This window comes from Labrus bergylta, chromosome 3 (assembly GCF_963930695.1).
Source record: "Labrus bergylta chromosome 3, fLabBer1.1, whole genome shotgun sequence".
Lineage (NCBI taxonomy): Eukaryota > Metazoa > Chordata > Actinopteri > Labriformes > Labridae > Labrus > Labrus bergylta.
This window is the reverse complement of record NC_089197.1, coordinates 15,710,219-15,734,665: the sequence shown is the minus strand read 5'-3', so window position 1 is coordinate 15,734,665 and position 24,447 is coordinate 15,710,219. Positions and strand designations below refer to the sequence as shown.

The 24,447-nt window shown below is 39.3% G+C and overlaps 1 protein-coding gene across 4 annotated transcripts; it reads right to left on the bottom strand.

Moving 5' to 3' along the window:
* Positions 1 to 2,344: 2,344 nt before the first annotated feature.
* On the bottom strand, positions 2,345 to 23,561 carry LOC109987018 (immunoglobulin-like domain-containing receptor 2). 4 transcript variants are annotated; one of them, XM_020637948.3, is made up of 11 exons: positions 23,395 to 23,561; positions 19,334 to 19,720; positions 15,751 to 15,870; positions 11,916 to 11,972; positions 9,819 to 9,965; positions 9,561 to 9,728; positions 9,080 to 9,208; positions 8,326 to 8,671; positions 7,060 to 7,786; positions 5,859 to 5,891; positions 2,345 to 5,033 (listed from the first exon to the last, which is right to left on the bottom strand). In XM_020637948.3, the coding sequence occupies exons 1-10, from the start codon at positions 23,510 to 23,512 to the stop codon at positions 5,859 to 5,861; spliced, it is 2,232 nt and encodes a 743-aa protein (XP_020493604.2). In that variant the 5' UTR covers positions 23,513 to 23,561; the 3' UTR covers positions 2,345 to 5,033. The 4 variants fall into 4 exon arrangements, with proteins under 4 accessions (XP_020493604.2, XP_020493603.2, XP_020493606.2 ...); XM_020637947.3 differs by lacking the exon at positions 5,859 to 5,891; XM_020637950.3 differs by lacking the exons at positions 5,859 to 5,891; positions 9,080 to 9,208.
* Positions 23,562 to 24,447: the final 886 nt, after the last annotated feature.

Genomic DNA, 24,447 nt, shown 5'->3' with positions numbered 1-24,447 from the left:
AGGCCGTATTTCAGTTGTATCACCTTTTTGTTATATTTAGTGGTATATATAATTGTATAATTATGAGTGGGAAAAAGCTTTCTTAAACCTCAAACCTCAACTTTTGAATATCACAGTTTCTAAATCTTTACAGATGAACTTTAAATAAATAATACATACTGCTCAGTTTGTGAAGTAATAATGCTTCTTGACAAGGGATCATTTAAAGGTTTATAACAAAGACAAAAAATGATTCATATAACAGCAGCCACAAATCACCAAAATAAAGCTAGACTAAAGAGGGATTGTCAGTTTTATTAGATACACTTATGCTGGTATATTGAATTTCCACCTTTGTTTTAACACACTGCTGTTGACAGATTGCATTTTAAAGTTGTCTTGAATGTTTTTTTTTTTTGTTAATGTCAACAGTCTGAAGGCAGCAAGACTTGGTGACCAAACAGACAGTGGGAGTCTGTTTTTTTTTTTTATTATTACATCCATTCAACACATGGCTGTCACTCTCAACTTGTACCACCAGATGTCAGTCTAGATTCAAGGGAGCGGTTTCTGTTTCAGTCTGAATCTAGAATTTGTACGACACATACTAAACCAAGCTGTTTATTCCCTGGGGAGAAAACTTTTAAAATGCGTCCTCCTTCATAAGAATAACAATCGGTTCATCTGCTGCATGTAGATGTGATTACTTTGTGTTGAGAGAAAAACTACAGACTAAAAGAATTCAAATACCTTGGCATTATATTTGACTCCAACCTGAACTTTAAAGCACATGTAAAAAAAAAAAAGTCTGTAAACAAATTAAATTTAACCTTGCCAACTTCAGATTTATCAGAAACTCCATGTCCACTGAAGCAGCCAAGATGTACATGCATTCAATGATTTTCTCATATATGACCTACTGTTTGACAAGCTGGTCTCAGGCATGTCACACCACATTAAAACCACTACAGTCTTTGTATAAACAGACAATAAAAGTTTTAGACAAAAAAACCAAAGCAATTCCACCACTGTTCAATCCTCAAAAAATACCTCCTCCTGAGCTGGGAGAACATGATTAAACAAAAAAATGCATGCCTCCTTTATACAATCACACATGGTTTGGCCCGTTCCCCACTCAAAGAGTTTGTAAGCATACGAACAAACACATATCACTTCACGAGGGGTGTCTCAAGAGGAATGGCACAACATCAGTTATCAGAGAGAGCAACACATATCATTCATTTAGTTCAAATCTGAAACACTGGCTAATTGATAATCACATCTGCCAGCACTAAACCTGTTCTGCTCGCTGCTGCCACCTTGTGTCTGGTTTTTGTTGAAAGTGTCCTGTTTTTTTAAATGAATGTGGCCTGCGTGCTTTAGTTGTCTGTTGAGGTGAGCTTCAGGTATAGCTCACTCAATGTTTTATATGTTTTATATTTTTATAGTGTTGCATGTTGTCTTGTTGTGTGCACATTACATTTACTTTAGTAGGTTATTGGATACGTGCTTTTAGTAATACTTGTTTTTGTAGCTTTTAGCGATGTTTGAATTTGTTTTGTTTTTTTAGGGAGCCTTTTATAAAATCTGGCCTGGGACAACAGATGAAAATGAGCCTTTTGGCTAACTCTGGCATATTTACAAAATGTTTATCAATATGCAATGTCCCTGTAAAAAAATAAAAATAAAAATAAAAATAAAAATAAAAATAAAAATAAAAATAAAAATAAAAATAAAAATAAAAATAAAAATAAAAATAAATGAATAGAAGAGTTTCTCCAAGTCATGCAAATTGCCAAAGATTGTTTTATCTCTGAGCTCACCCACTGCAGCTTCAGTGTTTATTTCCTTCTCTCCTGCCAAAATCTACTGTGTGTTCCCTTCTTATTCTCCCTCATATCCTGTACTTCAGCGAGGCCTTCTGGCACAAGCCCTACTTCCTTCCAAATTTCAATTTGACTGAGTACCAGGCCAGTTCATGTATATCCACATAAATCATACTCTTTCTTCCAGGAGCCATATCTGGTTGAAGACAAATGGATGAAAAAAATCTTAAAAGATTACCACAGGCCTACATAAATTAGAGTACATTTTGTTTGAAGAATTGGCTGATTTGTTGTTGAATAAACACAATGAAAGCTCTTGTTTGTGCATGGCAAATGTTTAAATATACAGTCTTGAGGTATAAGAAACAGTTCCAGCCTCCTGCTCAGTGAGGTTAAAGTACATATCTTTGTTTTTTTAGGCTGTGGATTTTCTGTATGTCTGTATTTCTGATGTTTTTCTTTGTGTATGTGTCATGCCTTGATGCATGCTGCAGATTCAATTTCCTTCGGGATGATAATAAAGTCAAAGATGAATAATGTCTGGTTTTAGCAGTTGTTTAATTTAAATACTGTGTGTATGGTACCAGATATTTCAACTCCACTTCTTCAGTGGCAGAAAGCCCACTTAAGTAACCAACATGTCATTATTTCAGGTAAGCCCCGCCCACATCACACCAGGCAGCACATTCAAACGGACACAGACAGACGGTTTACTCTCTGCTTTTTAACGGATGTCATGTTTTCCTGCTAATGCTTCAGCAAAACTCAGGAGGGAGTAGCTCAACAACATTCCTGACATACTGTTCAGCTGTGAGCGGTCACTGTCTCAGCCGATCCTCCCATCACAAACATGAACTCAGACAACTGAAAGAAGATGACACAACCCAAAAGTTCCTCACAGGAGTTTAAAGTGCAGAATAGAACTTTAAATGATCTCAGATGACTACAATGCTATCAGTAAAACAGAGTTTCTTAGCAGAATAAGTAGACAAATAAGGTATTTAAAAAATGTGGATTAGTTTGATTATTGCTGCCAAATCTTACTTGTTAAGTAGATGGAGAGTTTAACAATTTTGTTTTTTAGGTTTTAGTTTCTCCAAACCAGATCTGGCCCTTTTTTATGAACAGATATATTATTGTTGAAAGTGTTACGAAAAAAATGATTTATGTTGATGAGAAAAACCACTGCAATGCAGAAATATCTGTGGTCGAGCTGGCAGAGCTGATGTGTGAGTTTCGACGCAGCTGTGTGGATAAGACAGGCGGTCTGTGACTACAACAATGAACAAAGACATGAGTCATACTCTTTTACACATTGTCTCCTTTACAGAAAAGTAAAGAGTCATCTCTCAGTCTCTGAAACACACACACACACACACACACACACACACACACACACACACACACACACACACACACACACACACTCACAGACACAAGCAAACACACACTTAATCAGAACCACACAGCAGCAAACACATGGTAGAAAACGAAACATTGACGTTTGACTTTTTTTAAGGCAACATGGAGGCAGGAAGAACAAAATACCTCATGGGGTCATTTGAGAATAACATTAAAATTATACTGATCAAATTAGAACTTAGTCAGCTAAGATGTGTGTGTGTGTTAAAGAAGTGTGTGAATGTGTCTTGTTATAACACAGGAAGTTGTTGGTTTAGAGTTGGAGTCAGCATAGTTCTAAAACAGGGCTGAATTATTGTCATTAAATCAAATCAAAGACACTTGATTGTATGTACATAGTAACACTGAAAAGTTTAGGCAAACATGATCATTTATCACACAATACACATAAATAGATCACAAAAAAACCTCATAATGTAGCACAACAATCATAGAAGGCAAGTGGCAGGGCAACACCCTAAAGGTTTACAAAAAACCCCAAACTGTCAGGTGTTAGTCCCTTCTGAGAAAACTGTTAAATTGTCAAAACTAACACATTTAAACGCTGACATACTGGGTAGGAAAAACAATGTTATTTGACTTTACTTAGTTAATGCAAATGCTGCAAATAATGTGGGTCACATTAAGTCAGGAGCGGGTCTGCACTACTCCTCTACACTCTTATTAGTGTTCACTGTAGCTTTCTGAGTTTGAAATACTCTGTAGATGTCATGAAATTGAACATGTTTGGGCACACACAATGTGCCTCCTTTGTTATTATGTCCATAAAAACAAATTTATTAAACAGTATATGCTCATAATGAATACATTTTATACTTTGCAAGGCTGCTTCTAGAGCGGATTAATGTTGTATGGAGTAGATGACATTGGACTTAACTTTACCCAGCACAGCTGCATGCATGTTGCACTTATTTCACCTGAGTCTGTGCCCATTGAGAAAAAGGAGGAATAAAAGCAGAAGTAAAAATTGGACTGGCTTCTGAGTGGACGAAGAGAGAGTGGATTGCACAGTGGAAATGTAAGGGCAGTCCTTTGATCTATTGTTTATAAAAAAGCTTGTTGCAGCTCTAACAAGGTTACCTTCCTTTTCCATGGTAGCATTATTTTGTCAACCTTCTCTGTAGATATAAATAATACTGTTAATGTTGACCTCTACGTCTCGCTTAAATCAACATTTAAATGTCCTTTAAAAGCCGTCTGAGTTAGGTGTTTTAGTTACTAAACATGTTACTGAATGACACATTGTGTCTAACAACTTGAGCTACAATATGTCCTTTACAATAATGGTGTTGTCATACACCTTCTTCTCAACAACTGGGCTATTTTAATGCAGATACTGAATCCCATCAGATGGAAATGAATGCACTCATTGTGCTGGAAGCGTAAAGCGCGTCTCTGCGCTTCAGAGCCTTTTCTAAAGAGACAAGGGGAGATGGACAGCGTCCTGCTGGGAGGGACAGTCCAGGTCATACAACCGGCCAGCATTAGTTCAGAGTTAGGCCAGCTGACAAATGTATGAGGCAGCCGGTGACAGAAACCGAATGTTGATGACTTCATCATTCAGCGACGTCACAGGCAGGAACTCCAGGAACAGTCTCCAAAGTAAAAGTATCCACAAACTGTTCATTTCTTCATTCAGCTTTCCACAAAGGTAATGTGTACTTTGCAAAGTTTAGCAATCCAAACCTATTGCTATCATCTTTTATTGCCGACATGCAGTCCACGAAGACAGTCTGCTTTAAGTTATAAGTCCTTTACGGTTTCAGTTGATCAGACGATGAGGGAGTCCCGGCTGAGTAGAGTACTCTGATGAGAATAAAAAAGTACAAATGTTCAAAACAACAACAAACAGTTTATAAAAAGGATTAGAAGACATCTTTTTTTGGGGGGGAAATGGGAGATAAATAAATCTGCACACATTAGCCAAACAGGGTTATGATGGTGTTGTAGAACCTGGGACAAATTGTATTCAACTTATTGTTCAAAATGTTTGAAGATTCAATTGAAGGCAACAAAAAAGCTGCTTCAGGAGAATTTACACATAGAGCTTTCACACTTGAAGAAAACTCCTGAAAAATTCTGTTTGTATTCCTCGTATGTTTTTTTTCGCAGCAAGTCAGAGTGAGTTAATGTGAGAACGCAGCAGAATAATATCCGGATAATTCACCTCGAGCCAGTAGGAGAAGGTGGTGACGTTTATATCCTGTCACTGGAGTCATGAGCGCTACAATCTCCATGCACACATTTCATCTGCTGCATTTTGTTTTATGTTCACAGTATGTTATTCTCCGATCTTCAGTTAATATTGTGATTCCGTTAAACTACACGTAGCATTGACTGTGTTTTTTTTTTTTTATGTCGCGTCTTACCTCAGGAGACCTTCCTCCAGTCTGACAGGTAAAGTCTACCGCTGTGAGGTGCATACTGTATGTGAATATCCTGGTCAGGAAAAAGTCTTCCTGAAATTATCTAGATATTTTCTATATATCCAGATATTTTCAGGAGTGCACATATGAAAACGGCTTTTTTGTGTCTTTGAAGTTGAAAACCTTTGACCCAGGTTTGTCAGGGGGGATAAAACCAGTTATGAACGTTACTGAGGGTAGTCGTAAACAGAACAGAGGAGTCTACCTAGCTTTCACTGTGGTAGCATCTGAACCTGACCTGTCAAAGGTACAACAACAACAAGACTTACTGTAGGCCTACAAACCGTTTTGATACTGTCAGTCACAGTTTCTCAACCTTAGAGCTTAGACTCTGTTTAGGGAGATTGCACTTTTCCCATTTTTAACACGTTTGACACACATTGTGTTTTCTGTATTGCAGTTTGGAGCTCCATCCAAGTGTGCCATAATCCAATTCACATGATAGCTTTAATCTCAAAGTGCAGGACTCTAGAGCATTTTTGGCCCTAAAATGAGGTCACAGGCCAGAAAAGGCTGAGAAACTTAACTGCCAGACAAACAGCAACAACCCGAGCTTGCTGCACAAGCTCACATTTTTTATAGGCAAAACGCCTTCATCATGACATCTTACCAATCTGCTCAATTTGGTTTTGTTTGGGAAGATTGCACAGATCAAATTCCTTTGTGCCATCTTAAAAAGAGGATTCTTTTCTGTGTAATCTGGGAACATATTTGGCTTTAAAACACTTTATAAGGTTATTCTAAGATATAGTTTAAGAACTAAATTAACTACACTTAGTTTTGCACTTTGTTTTTGTTTCCACTTTCACTGCATTAAGATGAAGTGTAATGGTATTGCAAATTAGATCAAAAACCTATTTAAAAAAATGCAAAATTTTTGAAAGACAGCTTTCAAAAACAAGAAGAAACAGCAGTTATCATGTTGATATTCACAGTTGTGAGACTGTTTGATTTGGAAGTAAAATGAATGAGAAAAGAGAACTGTATTTTAATGCTATTAAACAGCACAAGAAATTGCCGATCCTTGACCATAATGCGATTGAGGAGCCATCTGATACATTCTGTTTCTGAACTGCCACGAGGAAAATAACCTACGAGGAACTATCATACATTACCTAAATATTATTCTTTGTTCCCAAAGTAAAAATGCAGATTTAGTTCCTGAGTTCCTCGTGAGGTTCTAGAGAAACTTCTTTCTGTAGGAAAGCCTGCGTAGTGTCCGTTTCGAGATGGGACACTGAACGTTAAATACTTTGTCGTGAGACTAGTGTTAACAACTTTCTAACATTGCCATAACGTTAGCTAGTATTCAACTAGTAGAGATGCTAACTAGGCTATATTCACTGCCGTTGATCTTTGATTAGTATCATCAACTACAATCAACTTTAGGCTTAAATCTAACTCACCACTTTGCGGCTCTTGTCTCTGGGTTCCTCTCTGCGACTGGGCTGAGAGTGTGTCGGAGCTGGAGATGAGTGAGTGTTTGCATGGAGCTGCAGTGGAGATGGCCTGTCAGTTCTGCTTCGCTCTGTCTCTGCATAAGAAGGAAGCGATTCTACCTCAGGTCTGTTACTAGGAGAGCGACTGCAGTGACGATTGGATTCCCCGCTGCTCTTTTTGGAGCTTCCTTTTGAGTCTGAATCCTCCTCGCCCCGGGCCCCACACCTCCCCGGGCTGACCCCTCGCAGCTTCGACTTGCGCTCCAGCAGCTTGTTTAGGAACGTGCTGTCGTAATCCTTCTCTTGAGAAGAACTCGATGGAGGACTGACTCTGGGAGGAGGTGGGGCAGGGCACTCGCTGTCCCAAGTGCCTCTTCTCTTTTTAGGGGAAGAGAGCGGGCTTATATTGTGTCTGCTTTTCTTGTTTCGTCTAGTATTACCTTCACGGTCACTGTACTCCTCAAGCTCATTTTCATCACTGTGATAATGTTGAGCAGGGCAGTCTCGGTAGGAAGGATATCGACTGAACTCCAGAAGCTCCATTTCGTATTCGCCCCTTTCTTCTTCTCTTTTCTCCGCCCCTCTCACTCTCTGCTTGTATGAGGCAGCAAACTCCTCCAGCTCATCCAGTGAGCCGGTTCGTCCTTCAGAGCGGTACGTCTTTCTATGCAGATGTTCTGATCGAGGGTTCCACCTGCAAATATAAAGACAGGCCAGAGATATGGCAAACAGTGAGAGCGGGTGAAACAGCAAAATTATGCAACTATGCAAGACAATAACTGATCAACACAGTTTAAACGTTAAGTGCACTAAATGAAATGGGTAACAGTTGGCTTTCTCGAGTAAACAGATTGTTAGAACTTCATGTTTTGTATAAGGGAAACTCAATGAGAGAATCTTTATTCATGAAGCTAGATATCCCCTGCAGAATGCATAATTTTTTGTGTTTCTAGAAGTCTTTTTACCTAAGACAAAGATTTCACTCAAAATAATTCCAACTAAAGTCCAATTAAAACTGAAACCAACAAAAAGTTCAGAGGGTTGAAAACACTAAGCAGTGTGCACCAAAACTAAAGAGGCAGTCTTCCTTAATATTTAAAAAGAGTAAGTCAAGCTTCTAATTAGAGGTCAGATAGAAGGGGACATCCATGAACTAAACTGCTGCCTGTTGAATTGAATTTCCTGCCATTGTTACTTTGGTGCAAGTACATGGATAAATACAAGGTTCTGTACCTCTTGTGGTTCTCGTCATCGCTGTGATTCTTTTGCCGTTGATTTCGGACAGCTCTGTGCGGCTGCGAGGAGGGTGGAGGGTCGTCACTGTATCGGCGTGGAGGAAGGGGCTCTTCCTTGCAGCGGCGTTGCTCTGAGTCAGGGTTGTCATGATACCGTCGAGGCGAAGGGGGATCATCCCGGTAGCGTTGGTGCTCCGGGCTGCGGTTGTCACGGTATCGTTGTGGTTCAGGCTCAGGGTCGCGGTCAGGGATGGCGGGCAGAGCCTTTTGCTGGACATTTCGATATGTTTGGCGGAAGCTGTTATCTCCCTCATGGAGGGAACTCAGCTCAGACAGGTTACAGGCTGAACGGGTCAGAATGAAGGAGAGGTAGGATTAAAGAGGTACACAAATAAAACAGTTAATTCCTCCCTCACAAAGCACAGAAACAAATATGAAGAAGACACTACAGAAGAAGAAAGTCAGAGTCGAGGTCTGTGAGAAGTGACAAAACATTGTTGGAGTAAAAGATGTGAAACATATGCTTACAGGTAAGTAGGCATGCAAACCTGCTAGTAAGCACTTCTGAACTACAGGAAATTCAGTATGCAGAATGTCTGATCAGAGAGGCGGGCCAAAGCAGGGTCAATGGAATCAAAAGCCAAAGATACACATCATGCAGCAGGTGTAGTTTAATGATTACAACATGCTCTAGAAGATCCTGACAGCGCTTTGAGCGAGGAGATTTCATGGCACAGGTTTCTGAAGCTTACACTGGTGGCTGATGGACCTGGCAGGGTTGAAGTGAGCCAGTTGCTTCTCTACATACTGAAGCACCCTGAGGGAGTCCTGATCCTGAGGTGTAGCCACGCGGTAGGGAACCCCTACAGCATGCATCGGCACTGCAGATACACAGCTGACTCATCAACATGAAGAACTTTTGTTTGTCTGAGTATGTTTGGGGTTTTCTTTGCGGACTGAGGACTATACCCTTGTTTTTGCTTGTTTTCAATAGACTGCATCATTAATGTTTCTAACCAAAAGTGCTAAAATAAGCAGTTGCACAAAAGCAAAAAGGCAGTATTAATACAATTAAATGACTCTTTTAGATTATTCCAAACCCAACAATTGCAGCAATTAAGTTTTCCCAAATTCAGAATAAACTCTGCGATTAATTTAAAGGGTTCCAGAGAAAGAAAAAACAAATCACATTTGGGTAAACATGCTTCTTCTAAAAACAAAAAGAGACCTCACCTGCTGTGAGTAAGCTGCCATCAGAAGGGGTGACCGAAGACATCTTGTCCACCAGGGATGGCGGGGCAATGGGAACCATTGTTGGGACGCCCGTGACAAAATATGGAGGGTATGTCGGTGACTGAGGGGTGGAGGTGCCAGTCTTTATACCCTTGCCTGCCTCATATACTACAAAAGCAAAAAAAAAAAAAACATATCTTTTCAGTCTACAGAAAAACACACTTATTTGCACCTGCATGTATATGTGTTTGTACTCACAGTGTCGAGGGCAGCAGCATGTGTCCGGGCAGCACCAGCAGCTGACGTAGCAGCAGCAGGAGTGAGGACAGCACTGACACCAACAAACCCCAACCAACAACAGGAATAAGAGACTGCCCAGTGCTACCGCAGTAACAAACACCCACTCTGTAAGAACATAGAGCACAAGGTTCTGAATGTAAATAACTATCAGCGCACATTTCGATGCAATTCAAATGTGATTACAGATTACTTGTATATATTAGTGTTTTTTTTTTTTGCTTATATTATGTTTAATGTTTAACTTTGTACATTGAGAGCACAGTTACGGAAGACAAAATCTGTGTGTGTGTGTCAGCATACATGGCCAATAAAGCTGATTCTATTCTATTCTATTCTATAAAAGACAAGATGATCCATAGAACAAAAAAGATATACAAACATAGAAATTGGTTCGCATTGACACAGGAACTGCAAATTTGAAGTCATTCTTGGGTGTGAAATGACTTATTGCTTCATAGAGTTTTACATTCATTCACACTCCAGTGATAGTCCAAACACTTCTTTATAAATAATAAAATCAATGCATCACAAAACCTAGAACCATTATGAAAACCTACAATGTAACTGAATTTTTGGTTAGAGCTTCATGTGTATTTTGCAGCTCATGTAGCCTCAAGCCAAGATGAGGAGTATCTATCTCCTCTATCTTTAATAAAGCTCAAAAGAGAGGATATCTAAATTTTATCGAAAGGAAGGAAAAACTGGAAAACATGTTTTCCTGTAAGCTGCTTTAAGCCCCACGAGGTATAATTTCCCTTGACATGATGTTATTTCTGTTGAGATGGGAACAAACATACAAAAATCCCCCAATAATTGAGCAACACTTCTGGAGAGGTTTCTGAAAAAATGTGTCTTTTGACAGGACTGTCAACAAGTCAGAGTAAAGTACATCTTGACAGATACATGAGTTACAACAAAAGTGCAGATGATTTGACTCAAAGTGCTGCCTTCTATTGAGGAAGTGAGTGATACAGCAAGAAGAACAGATACACTACTTTTTCTGTGTAAGGGGACAAAGCAAAGGAAAGGGAAGGGAAGGAGAGGACAGATAAGGAAATCTTTAACAATGTAAAACCAAGGACAACATTTCGCTCTCTCTCTGTCTACACACACACACACACACACACACACACACACACACACACACACACACACACACACACACACATACACACACACACAGACACTCACACACACACACACACACACACACAGGAAATCAGATTTTGCTGCAGGAAGGAAAGGGACAGTTTAGATTTATCTGTAGAATACTGAAGGTTTGGCTGTGACAACAAATTAGCTTGTAATGTTATCTCAATTGTAACTGTTATCTCACTCACACTCACACGCACACGCAAACACACACCAGGATAGTTACTGACACTGTACGTTCAGACATTTCAGAGCTCTGTGGGAGTTGAGTTGAAAGATAACCTGAGTGAATCATGTCCTGCTACTTCTTCAACACATTTGATCAAACCTTGATGAATAACATTTTTTTTACAGTAATTTGACTTGACAAAAACAAACCTCCCTCCTTCTTACTGTAATCAATGCTTTTTGTGTCTAAATGATGAGGGAGGAACTCTTCAACCACAGCCATAAATAACTATAATGACAATGATTGCTGTTTTGGAGCACATGGAGATCATCATGATAGGAGTGACAGCCTGCTCATTGGCTGACGGGCGTGGACCGGTCTTTTGGGTAAAACCAGCTCTGAAGACAAGTCTGGCAAAGCCTATTCATCATTATCTACTTATATGAGATAGAAAAGGTGAGACAGTATCAAAGTCGAAGCTGTTAGACATTAGCACGTGAACACACAACAAATGTGGTGGTTCAAGTCTTAATAGTTTGGCCTACCTTTGTTAGAATACATTTCATGTGTTGAATATTGTCCTAAAATGTTGAAAATGGTTCTAAAAAACCTCTTAAAAGACAAACACCGACGACCACCGTCTAAATGGTTCCTACACCCATTGTTAGAGCGGTTAGTAGGGTTAATATGAAGAGAAGGAACCAGGTGAGGGGGAGAATACATTATGCCCCTACCTGGCATAATCTTCAAATCAAAGTCTGGCAGGAGATCTTCAGGCATCCAAGAAAAACCTGGAGAGAGACAGAGCAGAGGAGGAGAGCAGGGGAGAGGGAAAGGTGTTGATATAAATGATTGATCCAAGCTATTCTGCAGCAGCATGCATGAAAAGAAAAGGAAGACAAAAACTGAGGGAGATGCAGAGAAAAGAGACAGAGATGAATAAATGAAGGGAGCAGATAGGTCAACAGCAGCATGCATCAGTGGACCTCTTTGCCATGTTCCAGAAAGCCTCCATATCAGAGCGTCTTGATCGTCTGACTTTTGAAAAGCTGAGAGGTAATCTTTCCGGTGAGAAGACTGACTGGAACATGAATCATCCTCATGGAGATAACATAAGGAGCTGTGAGTAATGTTACATGCAAAGCTGCAAACAAATCACGGCTGGGCTACATTCTTCACGTCCAGAGCCAGAAACAGACAGCAGAGAAAACATGGTGTGCTCAAAAGAATCACTTTGTCTTTGTTTCTGTTGTCTGGACAGTAAAGAGAGCAGTGTCTCCTTCATGAAAACAAACCTTTCAAATCATAGTGAAACACGCGCCTGTGGTTTTCAATTGATATTGTGACATAAACTAGAGATATTTAATAAAGAAATGGATGTTTACGTTGAAAATAAAATGTATATGACAAGCTACAGGTTTACAGGTGGCAGTGTGTGCGTCTTTCTTACAGTGATCCTATGGATTTATGTTGCTGGTTGCCTGACGACCTCACTTGTGAAACTAATATTTGTAGTAGAGTATCTGGCAGTATGGTGATGCTCCGGAATGACGGGATAAATCGTTGTCAAATGTTGACACATAATAAAATGATTCAAATATTTGTACAGTAACTTGGTTGAAATCATTAGGTGTTGTAATTATACCAGTATTGATTCATATGTATTGTTAATTTAAAAATGTCAAATGAATCAGATTGTTGTTGTTACCTTTCCTGGGATCTTCAATATCGTTCACCAGTGAGTCTACTCTATTAGCCCTGTGTTCAGTAGCTGGCAATGCAGTTTTTCAGGGATGCTCGAGACACGACTTTGTCTATTTACCGTAAATGCTGAATGTTTTATTATACAATATATTCACTATTGATGAAACTGATAAAACAATGTTTTTTCCCTTTCCACTGATGTGTTTGTTGTGTATATGAAAAACAGTTGTAGTTGTATATGTTACCAGTGAATTTTGTGTTTTTATCCTAAAAGGTTTGGATCTTTTCATGTTGTTTGAGGATAATTTCCCCTGATTTTCAGGAAACACTGAAAGAACAGAAACAACCAAAGTCCTGAAGAACCTTCACCACCTTTCAGATGTTTCTCCTGGTATCTTTCTGGTGTTATGTCTATCTCTTCCTTTTTTTCTTCTTGTAACACATCTTAAATGTGCCCCACACAAGGTCAGCAGACGTCAGAATGAATCATGACACACAAGATAAGAAGTGATCTGTCAGACGCTGGTACATAAATGTGCATGAGTTTGCTATTTTTTGCGGGGGGGGGGGGGGGGGGGGGGGCATCACCTGGTGATACAGCCAGTAGGTGAGTGTGAGTGTGACGTGAGCAGATGCCAGTGTTGTACGTGAATACATTGTAATTAATTTAAAGAGGGGGTGCTGCTGAGTATGAGGAAGAAGCACTACAGAAACAGAGAGCAGGTATCTCTGTCTGACTCTGACATGTTGCACATACCTCACCGAGTACTTTTCTGGAGTGCTAAACTTGTCTTGCTGGCAAAAACAAAAACAAAACAGCTTGTGGAGAAGGAGGTAAATAACCACATCATAGTAAACAACAAGTTGCTAATATTTGCGTTACATGCATTTGCACACCAAATGCCCCCACTTGTTTTCCCACTCAGTTTCTGTTGAGTCCCACTCTTGCTCAAGCAGTTGAAGGCAGCACACTTCTTGAGTTCTCCTCCTTCATAATTTGCCTGCAGGCTGGTGATCCTCCAAGACTTCCTTTCAAATATTTGGGGAATTAAGTGTGTTAGTTGGCATGTACAGAGGCTAGAGTCCATGAACCTGTTGCTCATTTTACGCATGCCATTCCACACTCTCTCTCGGCCCAGTTTCCAACTCTATCCCCTGTACTGTCTCTCCAATAAAGACACAAAAAGCCCCAAAATAAATCTTTAAAACATGCAGATGAAAGAATATGTGTCCTTTTTAAATTTCCAAAAGTGTTCAGAACAAAATTTAAAATAATTTCCAGGTAACACTTGACTTCAAAATTGCTTTAACTTTTTATTTGGAAGTGAATCAAGCAATGAACTCCTTTTGTGTCTATTTTTTATGTATAATAATATTTCATTATAAACGAGCTTGCCCTCTCTCACTGTTAGCCCTAAACAACAGCGAGGTCAGGGGTCCTGGAGAGTTCAGGTGCTTTTCTAAATACATCCACGGTTCTGAGCCGGCCCAGAGCCTAAATTAATGATACAAGTAATTAAACAGAAGTTTGATAAAGTCTAAATATGGGCTCATAAATAACATTCAATGGCAGAACAAAAAATGTCAAATGTTCAAGTTAATTTAGAAGCAATGTTACCATCGCATCACATTCAAAAAAAGGGCTGACCAGTTGATATTAAATCTGTAAAATGCATCACCTGGTATGTATCCTGAGAAGAATAAAAACAAAGTCAAACAAACCCCTCAAATGAACGTTAGAGATTTGTATCAATAATGTTAGTGTTTATCTACAGCCAATATACTGACACAGCATTAGGCTCCCAAATACTGATACCAGTTCCTGCCTCAAACGTAAAGTATTAGCTGGATAATATATGATACAATGACACATTGTTAAGGCTAAATGTTTTTTTTTAATATATATTAGGCCTCTAAGTTGAGCTGTGACTGTCAGCTACTAAAATTCAAACAGAGTGAACAGAAAAGGGCTTTCCGTTGAGTAGTCTCTACTCAAAACCATTGGCCCAAGTCAGTCGAGTGTCTCACATGGTGTCACCCTCCACATCATTAAACCTTTTCTGTATTCTTTGCTGTGAAAAGACAAAAGACCCCCGAGCCATTCATGGAGGCCCCAACTGTTGTTATGGAAACACTACAAGAGCCTCACATGCCATATTAGCTACACCCAGCCCGGGAAATACAACATGCTGGCACTGTGGCGGATTTCTCTCATGTTGGGTTGAACACTGCAAGGCTTACTAAGGCTAACTAATACAGCAAACTCTAATCTTATCATTAACTGTGCAATATAATCATAAAGAAGCTGTACTCAATATTTAACCAGATTCAGAATGTACTCAAGGCTTTGTGGACTGTAAAAGCATATTGTCCTGTCCTTCTGTGTGTACTTCTGAGTGTGTGTGTGTGTGTGTCTTTTTGCACACACATTAGTCTCTGAGTGCCAGCCAAACAAAAGTTCAGCCGCAGAGTGAATTAGAGTACTAAGAGCCACATAGCCTCTCTGCTGTTGTTATGGTTACATCTGTAACTGAATGCAAACAAATACACCGATAATGTAAAGACACACCACATAACACATACTTAACATGGGACACACAAAACATCCCCCCCCCCCCCCCCCCCCACCACACACACAAACACACATGCACACAGACTAAGAATTTCCCCATGTCCAGCACTCAGGATTAAATTAAGAAACTTAATGAGAGTTTAGTGAACCTTAATGGTTGTGGATGAGACAGAAGAACTATTTGAAGAGATTTGATTGAGTACCAAATGTCCTACAGAGCTCTCACAAATAGGTTTACTTATTACAACAAAATCCTTAACAAGAATCACAGTAGAAAATTAGACCACGCTTACCAAGAACCAGCAGCTCCACAGAGGCTTCGTTCTGTCCCTCTAAGTCATCAGAAATCACCACTTTACAGATGTAAACTCCGCTGTCTCCCCACTGGACCTCTCCTATGCGAAGGTCTGCCTCTACACGAGAAATAAAGGTTTCAGAGGTTAAAATGAGAAACAGACCTCCTAAACACAAAGCTTATCAACACTTCATATGTTCTGTTGCTGTTTACAGTACATGTTCATTTTTACTGGCTGAGCAGGTCAGCATGGATCAATTAAGATTCTTTATTATCTCATTTTCAGGATGAAGCATTAACAGAAGTTTGAACAGGCTGACAATGTTTGTGTATACTCAACCGACAGATGCCAAACAATTGACAGATGTTTGAAAAGATTCAGTTTAGAACAAGCAAAATGTCTTAGAATAAGGTTGGACTGAAATACCAAAACTCCACTCCAGAATAACGTGCACTTACACTGTTTGAAAAGGGAAGCAAAAGGAAAAATGTACCCTAAATGGGTTGTGGAAAAAAATTAAAGGTTCCACAAAATTTTTATCCTTGGCTCAAAAGGTTTGAATCTCATTCCCAGAAAGTCATAAAATCATCATTGAGTGTGGTCTTTTATCTGCTCCTTTGTAAAGCGTCTCGTGATAACACTTGTTATGAATTAGCGCTATACAACAATAATGATTGATAGATGATTGATTATAACTGGCACGGCCCAACAATCGAAACACTCCGGCCATCAAACATAAGTCATTTATTTAATTTTTACTTAACCTCTATTTAACCAGGTAAGTGATACTTTCCCATTGTTTCCTGTGATAATGGTGTTTGATTATTGATTCTTGGGTTATCATCTCGTTTAAAAACTGCTACAGCACCAACATTTCATAATATATAAGGCCCTTTGTGTGTCAAAGGTGGCAGCCAGGGACGGGTTCACAGCTGTCATACCTGCAAGTGTTTTTCTCACTACACTCGGACTGTACACTTGTACACTGATTATAGGGTTTGAATGAATTAAATAAAAGTTTTTTAGATAAATGTTTTTTTGCATCAGATCGGTTCATTTTCTCAATCTGGAGAGTACATTTTGACTGTTTCTTTTATAATCTAAAGTGATGTTCCTGGGCCACTGAGTACAATGGTGGGGCCAGTAATGTAATGAAAAGAGACTGGCCCGGGGGGTCAGTGTCAAATTTAACTTAATGTCAAACCCTGATATAGCGCTGCATATCTATTATAGTTATTATGATTCTGCATCCGTTTTGAGGGCTCTAATACCTTTTATGGAGTTAAGTATTCAGGAATCCCAGGTTTTATCATTTACATGTGATTTTGTCTAGTGTCTAGCAGGTGTGTGTTAAAAAGGGGTAGAGGTCAGGGATCATTTTCTGCCTGTCAAGTTCTTTGGCCACATGAATGAAGTATAAAACAGAAAGTTCCATTACATTCTTTTTGACTGTTTTCTAATTTCGGAAGCAAGATTCTGACAAGATTCCCAAATATAGCCTGAATCCAACAATACTGGTCCATTTACTCCATGGTACGCTGGTCAGACATGTAAATAAAGCAGACAGGAAATGGGTTGTATGATTCACTTCCTTTTCCTGTTAGCCGAGCAAGGGGGAGGAGAGACTGGCTGACCAGGCCACACAACTCTAACCTGTCTCCCCTGTAACACAATGGATCACCCACTTATTCAGCATACCATTTTTATTTTATTTTAATGGAGTTTATGTTGTTTTCATTCAAAACTGCCCAAGATAAAATGTTGGTTTTCTTTGTTTCTTCTCATAGTTGTACTGTCTAATACATCATGTAAGTCAAATGGCTGCCAACTTTAAAATGAAGGGGAAAGGAGGGGCTTTAATCCGTGTTAGCCTTGTGATTTACAGTGCACCCCCTGCCCAGTGCATGCTGGGACAGACTCCAGCCTCCCCCTGACCCTGAATGGGATTACATGGGTGTGGATGACTGGGCTTCTCTACGGGCAACAAAGTGAAAGTTTTCACTTTTTTGTCCCTTTGCTGCACTGACCTGTTTGAGAAAAGATACAAAGTGACAGAGACGCCTTACAGTGAGAGAGACGTTTGTGTGGATAGTGGGATGTAGAGAGTTCCAGAGAGTCATAAATAAAAGCAAGACATTGAAGTACATCAGAGGGAAGGAGTTAGAGGTCAGGATGAATGAGAGGACAGCGTGAAAACCGCTTCTTTTGTCTGTGTTCCTGGCTGGTAAAGAGAAGGTTGATTCTTCAGCCAGAGTCAGAGCTCCATAAATCTGAAGCCTGCAAACAAGGCTACCTCTCTGTCCTCAACAAGCACACACACACGTAACTACACAACTATGCACAGTTAGTGTATAGTGGTAAAGAAAGTAAGGGCATACAGAACCGAGGACTGCTTAGTTAGCATGATGATTATCCTGAAGTGGAATAAGTTGCTTTGGACTTATCAACTAACTCTTGTGGCAACTTGTCATTGATGCTTTGACCTGAATTTAGTTCAATGCTTATTATATTGAAAGAGTTAAAAAAAAAAAACATAATTATACCCTCTTATACGACACAGATGCATGAAGGGATGATGAGCTGAGCTGCTTCTAATGTTGGCCTGTAATGTGACCTAGCAGCAGAGTGGTTAACTCCTAATGAAAACTCTAAATCAAGGAGAGAGAAGTGATTAAATTATAGTGCTAGAAACTGAACTTTTATTTATCCTTAGAAGTACCTTTGGATGTTGTTATTTTAGTAAAGACTAGCTGTCAAACAAGAACATGAAAGACGGTTCCCTGATTATCAATTTCTTCCAAAGGTTTTAACCTGAGCCAGTACATAAAACAATGAGAGCAATAGTATCACATCTCTACAGTATACATTGTGAGTTGCATATAGCTGTCATTTGGTTTACGCTTGTTTCAAATCTGTACTTTGTAGCAGCTGATGTTCAAGTTCAAGTCTGGGTATCAGAATCCATCATGGGAAGGGAAATGGTTTTGTAACATCTCTGGTGCCAACACTACATAACTGTGACAGGAAAGTGAATATCTTACCTGTAGCATGTAATGTAAAAGTTCAATTTCACAGTTGGAATTCTTTTATTAGGTCTGAACGTGTCATTCCTTTTTATGATACTAACAATATAAATTTGGCAGCATACTTTGAATAATACTTATCATACTATGTATCATACTTGAAGTACATGCCTTGACCTTCTCTGGATTTCTTTTCTTTTTTTATTCATTCTTCTTCTCATGCCGAACTGTAGAAGTTCTTGAGTTATATAACCCGATTGTCCTGAGAGTTAAACTTTCAGAAAAGCCTTTTCTGTCTCTTACTGTCCACAACGTGTGCAGAAAGACTTTTTATCAGGGATGTGTGTGTAAAATGGGCCAATGCTCAGATTTATGGCGTTCATTAAACTTGCCAGGTCCTCTACAGAAGAAATAAGAACATTGATACGGATCATTGTATTACCAAAACAAACAATAGGATCTTATTTTCCTTGTATGCACCAAGTACACTTGAAGCTTTTCTTATTGCCTTATGTCCATGTTTTGTTGTTTTTACTAAAAAAATAATCAAATCTTACTGTTGATGATGGAGATGTCTCTGTTCTTGTAATACTCTGACAGTGTGATGGAGGAGCCAGAGATGGAAGCCACAGTTCGGACCGTCCGGCTGCTGTCAGCACAGTCAAGGTAGCTTGCCGTCATCGCATTCTCGTACCCTCCAACAGCGCCGCCTGTTCCACCTGTCATCCCCCCTCCTCCCAGACCTCCACCCAGGCTTTCTGGGAAACTGAAAGAATCCCGTGTACGGTCTCGACAGTACGACTTGTAGACCCACTGCACCACGGGGGTTTGCGTGGACACGCTGTTGTAGTGACATGGCAGAACCACCGACTGGAACAGCACGGCATACCTCTTCTCGTCTCTCACAAACACATTAACCCCCAAACAGCCAGGAGGGAGGGCACCTGAGGGAGGAAGAGGAGATAACAAAGGGGAATCAGTGAAGTGTGAAATTAGGAAAGAATCATTACACTCACTGTGTTTGTAGGAAATGACGCAGTACCAAAGTGTGACTTAAATTCAGCTTCAGTGATTAATGAGGGATTAACGGGATGGAGACCAGCAAAAGTCTGAATTGGACGGAAGGATTTTAAACGGACGGGTGGAATGAATGAGAGCTCAGAGGGTGCATGTTTGTGTTCTTTAAGCAAGAGGAAGTAAGAAACAGAAGATTGGCTGGTTAACAGTCGCAGCATCAACACTGATTGTGATCAAAGTTAATGGAGGCCTTTGAGGTATTGTAAATCCTTCTTGCCTTCAGTGGAGGGTATTGATTTAACCATCACACCTTGTTGCTGGGGAACAACGATCCCGTTTTCTAACATTTGTTCATTAAGTTAGTCAATAATTTAGTGTGAAGTTGTCAAAAAGATGAAAAATTGAATTTTAATACCCAAGGGCCAAAATTCTTGTCTAAAATTCGATTCATTTTTGCCACAAATAACAAAGAAAAGCAGCAAATCCTGTCTTTTAAATGTTTGACACTGACTGAAATGATTAACCAATCATCACAATAGTTGTTTTTTCATTGATTAATAGTTGCAGATCTACAATAATGGTACATTGCTGCTCTAGACCCAGTGCCAGAAAGAAAACCTTTAACAAACACGTCACAGATCTGGCAACCAAAGGAGGTTTAGGTAATAACAGGGAATGTGTAATGAGGGGGATCTAAGGATCACTACAGCAGACAGAACCACAGTGATTCAGATGCTGGGTTTAGTTTTAAGCAGACACCTGCTCCTGTTTGCTCACCCTTAAAATATCTGACACTCCTCATTGCAACACAGGAAGCCAAATGTTTCCATGAATTTGAGTGAAATCACCGATGTCTTCTTTAACACAGTAAAGCAGAATGATTGATTAGATAACTCTTTTCCCATTAGCTGAAATGAAAAGATTCATCTTGCATTTTGGCAATTGAGCGTAAAAAAAAAAAAAGTCGTGCTCAGGCTGTTTGGAATGCTTCTGCTCGTTGATATCTGACTGCGAGCTGAGTTGACCTGCAGTTATTTAGAGCCTCTGAAGCTGCAGGACTCTGGGTCACACGATGACCAGGAGCTCAAGCTCAGCAGTTCAACAGCAACACACACTGGAGATGTGACCATGAGAGAAAAACACACCCACCCACCCACTCACACACACACACACACACACACACACCCAGAAACATCTGTGTATGCAGCTGTATGTGTGTGTTTCTCAGACTGAGCAGTGGGAGGTGGGACTGATCTGGACCAGTGAACAGGGATGAGGTAAGGGATGAGAGGCGGGTGTTTCACTAATGCAGACCAGACCTGTTGAAAGAGCTTAGTCTTCTTACTGTTACTAGAAGCAAATGTAAACAAACACCTTACCCCTGGTTTCTGAGAACTGCAGAAAGCACTGCACATTGTTATTTTACAGTCTTTTGCTGCTTTGTTGTTAACAGACGTTCAAGTTAACACTGACAATAAACATAGATTAAAACTAGTGCTAAAACTATTTGTCAGTTGTGTGGTAAGATCATCAAGAGGAAATGTATAAACGACTACTTTGATATTTGCTAAAGTTAATTACACATAAATGTAAATATCTAGCTGGTTTTAGCTTCTCAGATGTCAGGATTTGCTGCTGTTCTCGGTTTTGGATTCTAAGTTTAATCTATTTTAACTCTTGTCTCTTGCTCCAACATAACAGGCATTTTGAAAGATTTCATGTTCACTGTTAGACATTTTTGAGTTTTTAAATGGCTTTGATCAATTCAATAATAGTTCAAATCGTCATTAGCACTTATTCCTTATGTCATTAAAACATAATGAAAACAGTCATTACTGTGGTCCCTCTCTCTGGTACAAACTTCCTGCTGACCTGAGGTCTGTCACTACTGTCTTTACTTTTGAAGCAAAACTCAAAACCTATTCTCCCAAACATACGAATAGTTACTTTTTGTATAAGTGTGAATGATCACATGTGGTTATTCATTCATGTTTCCTCTGCAGTGTGTATGACTTAATTGATATGATTTCTGTATCTTATTCATGACAATGAAAACATTTTCAGTTGTATGCTGTGTTTTTTACCTCAATGTAAAGCACATTGAGCTTACCTGTAAAGGAATGTGCTTTATAAATAAAATTGCTATTGTTCTACGTTGTAGCCCTTTAGAAAGACAGTAACAGCCCAACTTAACAACAAAACTGTTAAAACAAAATGTGCAGAATAAAGTAAAACATTTCACTGAAGCCAAACACAATGTAATTTTTTTTAAGGTGGAAAAACTTAATGGTGCAACTTTCTGGTAGATTTTTGTTTACATTTGCATTGGTCTTTCGACTCATTTCTTTGACTACTTAATAATGCTATTCCTGGGGTGCTGATAGCCAGTCACACCAAACCAATAGGTTAGTGCACATGCCCCATGTTCGGAGGCTGTAGTCATCAGAGGGGGCAGCCTGTGTTCGAATCCAACCTGTGGCTCACTTCCCGCATGTCGGTCATTCCCTGGTTTCTCACAACATTTAGTACAACAAATTTACCTTTGGGCACTAATGAAGAAACCGTGAACCGTCTCACTCTATCCACTGTCCTATCTCTTCAATAATGTGCATCATTTAAGAAAAAGACATATTGTTTGAGTTCAGACAAAAAGGAATCAAGCTGACTCAAACACAATTTCCTCAGGGGGAACATTACACTAGCTTCTAGGAACTGGAGGTGGGTCTTACTGGGATCACAGGCTGTGTGGAGCAATCCATGCTTTATTAGTTTTCTGAGGAAACCAACTCCAGAGGAGAAAATGAAAGCAGGACAAAGAGGAGGAGGAGGAGGCAGGGGTTTATAGTTACTGTTGTAATACTGAACTGAGCAGCCTGTCTGACACTGATTAGAGTATAGTATTTGAATAGCCACATGGCTAAAAAGATAAATAGAGAGAATCAAAAAATTGAAGAATCATTGATGAATGGTCAAATTATTAATTATTGATGGACTCATTGAAGTTTAAATCTTGAATTTCAGGTCAAACTTGTGATTTTTTTAACATAGTTTTGAATGGCTGCATATTAGTTTGTAAATAATCCTACAGTATACTCCACATAGGCTACATCTAATTTGAACGTAGGCTACTATGCATTACGCAAAAGTTTTCAAATCACAGATACTTTGTAAAAAGGGAGAAACAGACTGTAACTTCAGGAAGGAATCTCATGAAATCTAATAACTCAGACCTCCTAATCCACAGCTCTACAAAGCTGTCGGCCAGATCATTTCACAGTCGACTGAAGAACTGCTAGTTTACAGTCAACTCTCCCAAACAAAAGAAACCAAGCAGTGAAGTTAATTTTTAAACTTATTTGGCTTTTAGCAGCTGAAATGATATCCCTCTACTAACACAAACAATTATTATTACTATGTGGATAAAGTTTGAATTGAAATGCGTATATCGTCGGTTTATTAGTAACATGTCTGAGCAGGTAAACTACATTAAAGAAGTTAACCCAGATTTAAATCAACCTGTTATAACTATGGTTACAACACTTGACACGGAGCGGTTCCCATCTTTTTTTCTTTTTTTTTTTCTCCGTTCATCATCTCTTACCTGTCAGAAAAACGATACAAATCCACCACTTTGGAAAAATAAACATATTCCAAATTCGGCAGGTGAATTTCATCAAACTTGTGAGATAAACGTCGTCTTCTTTTCTCTTCCGTCTCATCCCTGCTCGGTGAGTTTCGTGCTCCCGCAGAACTCACTGACAAAGTAACGGGACAGGACAACTCGGACGGAAGGACCAGCGTCAAGAGTATCAAAATAAGTCTCTGAACATCCGGAAGCAGTTTAGAAAATAAAAGCTTCCTTGACGCAGACAGCAAGTAAAAAAAAATGTTTTGAAGACTTTGTTTTTGCTTTAACCAAAACAAAGTTTTTGTAAATTCAGTAGGCCTAATTTGATTAAAACTTAACGGAGCAAAGGCCACTAGCTACTGTTTGGCTGTAAATTAACTTTTTTGTCACTAAAGGAGAGAGAACAAAAGCTTTGCCTAAGGTAAGTAAGGAGAAGTAAGATGTAGCCTATTCGTGGCACAAATAGACATAGTGGGACATTACTGCATGGCAAGTTGCTGATATCGGTTGAGGAAGAGCTGTTCTAATGATTAAAATAAGTACAGCCTTGTAATCACCTGTTGTCGGAATTATCAGAAAGTTATCTAACTGGGAAATTCACATAAAGGCTCCATCAGATAGGAGCAACAACTTGTAACACTGGAATTTTGTTAACCTGGCTTATCAAAAAGTTGAAAGACTTGACGGTATATGCCGAAAAAACGACCACCGTGCGATCTCCATGTTGTCCTAACCATAGACAATATTAAGGACAAATTGATTTAAAATACCTTTTTGTCTAAAGCACTTATGGCTTCGAGGAAGAGTTGTTTGTGTGAGTTATAAGATTGTAGGCCTAAAGCATTTTACACCACCAATCACATTATTTCTTTTTTTTCTTCTTGCATGCTCATATATTTTTATGTTTAATAAAATAAAAATGTTTTTTTTTTTCATTTTGTTTTGAAGTCCATATCACTCCATATCCGTTTCTAGTTTTTTGTTGTCGTTGTTCGACATCATTCAGCAGAGTGGGGGGCGCCAAGA

Bases quoted from the DNA above. Each gene is read 5' to 3' on its own strand.
- LOC109987018 (XM_020637947.3), bottom strand. From the start codon at position 23,512: ATGAGACGGAAGAGAAAAGAAGACGACGTTTATCTCACAAGTTTGATG. The intron at 9,966-11,915 runs GTAGGGGCATAA...ATGTTCTTACAG, and splicing joins TGATTTGAAGATTATGCCAG to AGTGGGTGTTTGTTACTGCG. The intron at 9,209-9,560 runs GTGAGGTCTCTT...GTGTATCTGCAG, and splicing joins TGGCAGCTTACTCACAGCAG to TGCCGATGCATGCTGTAGGG.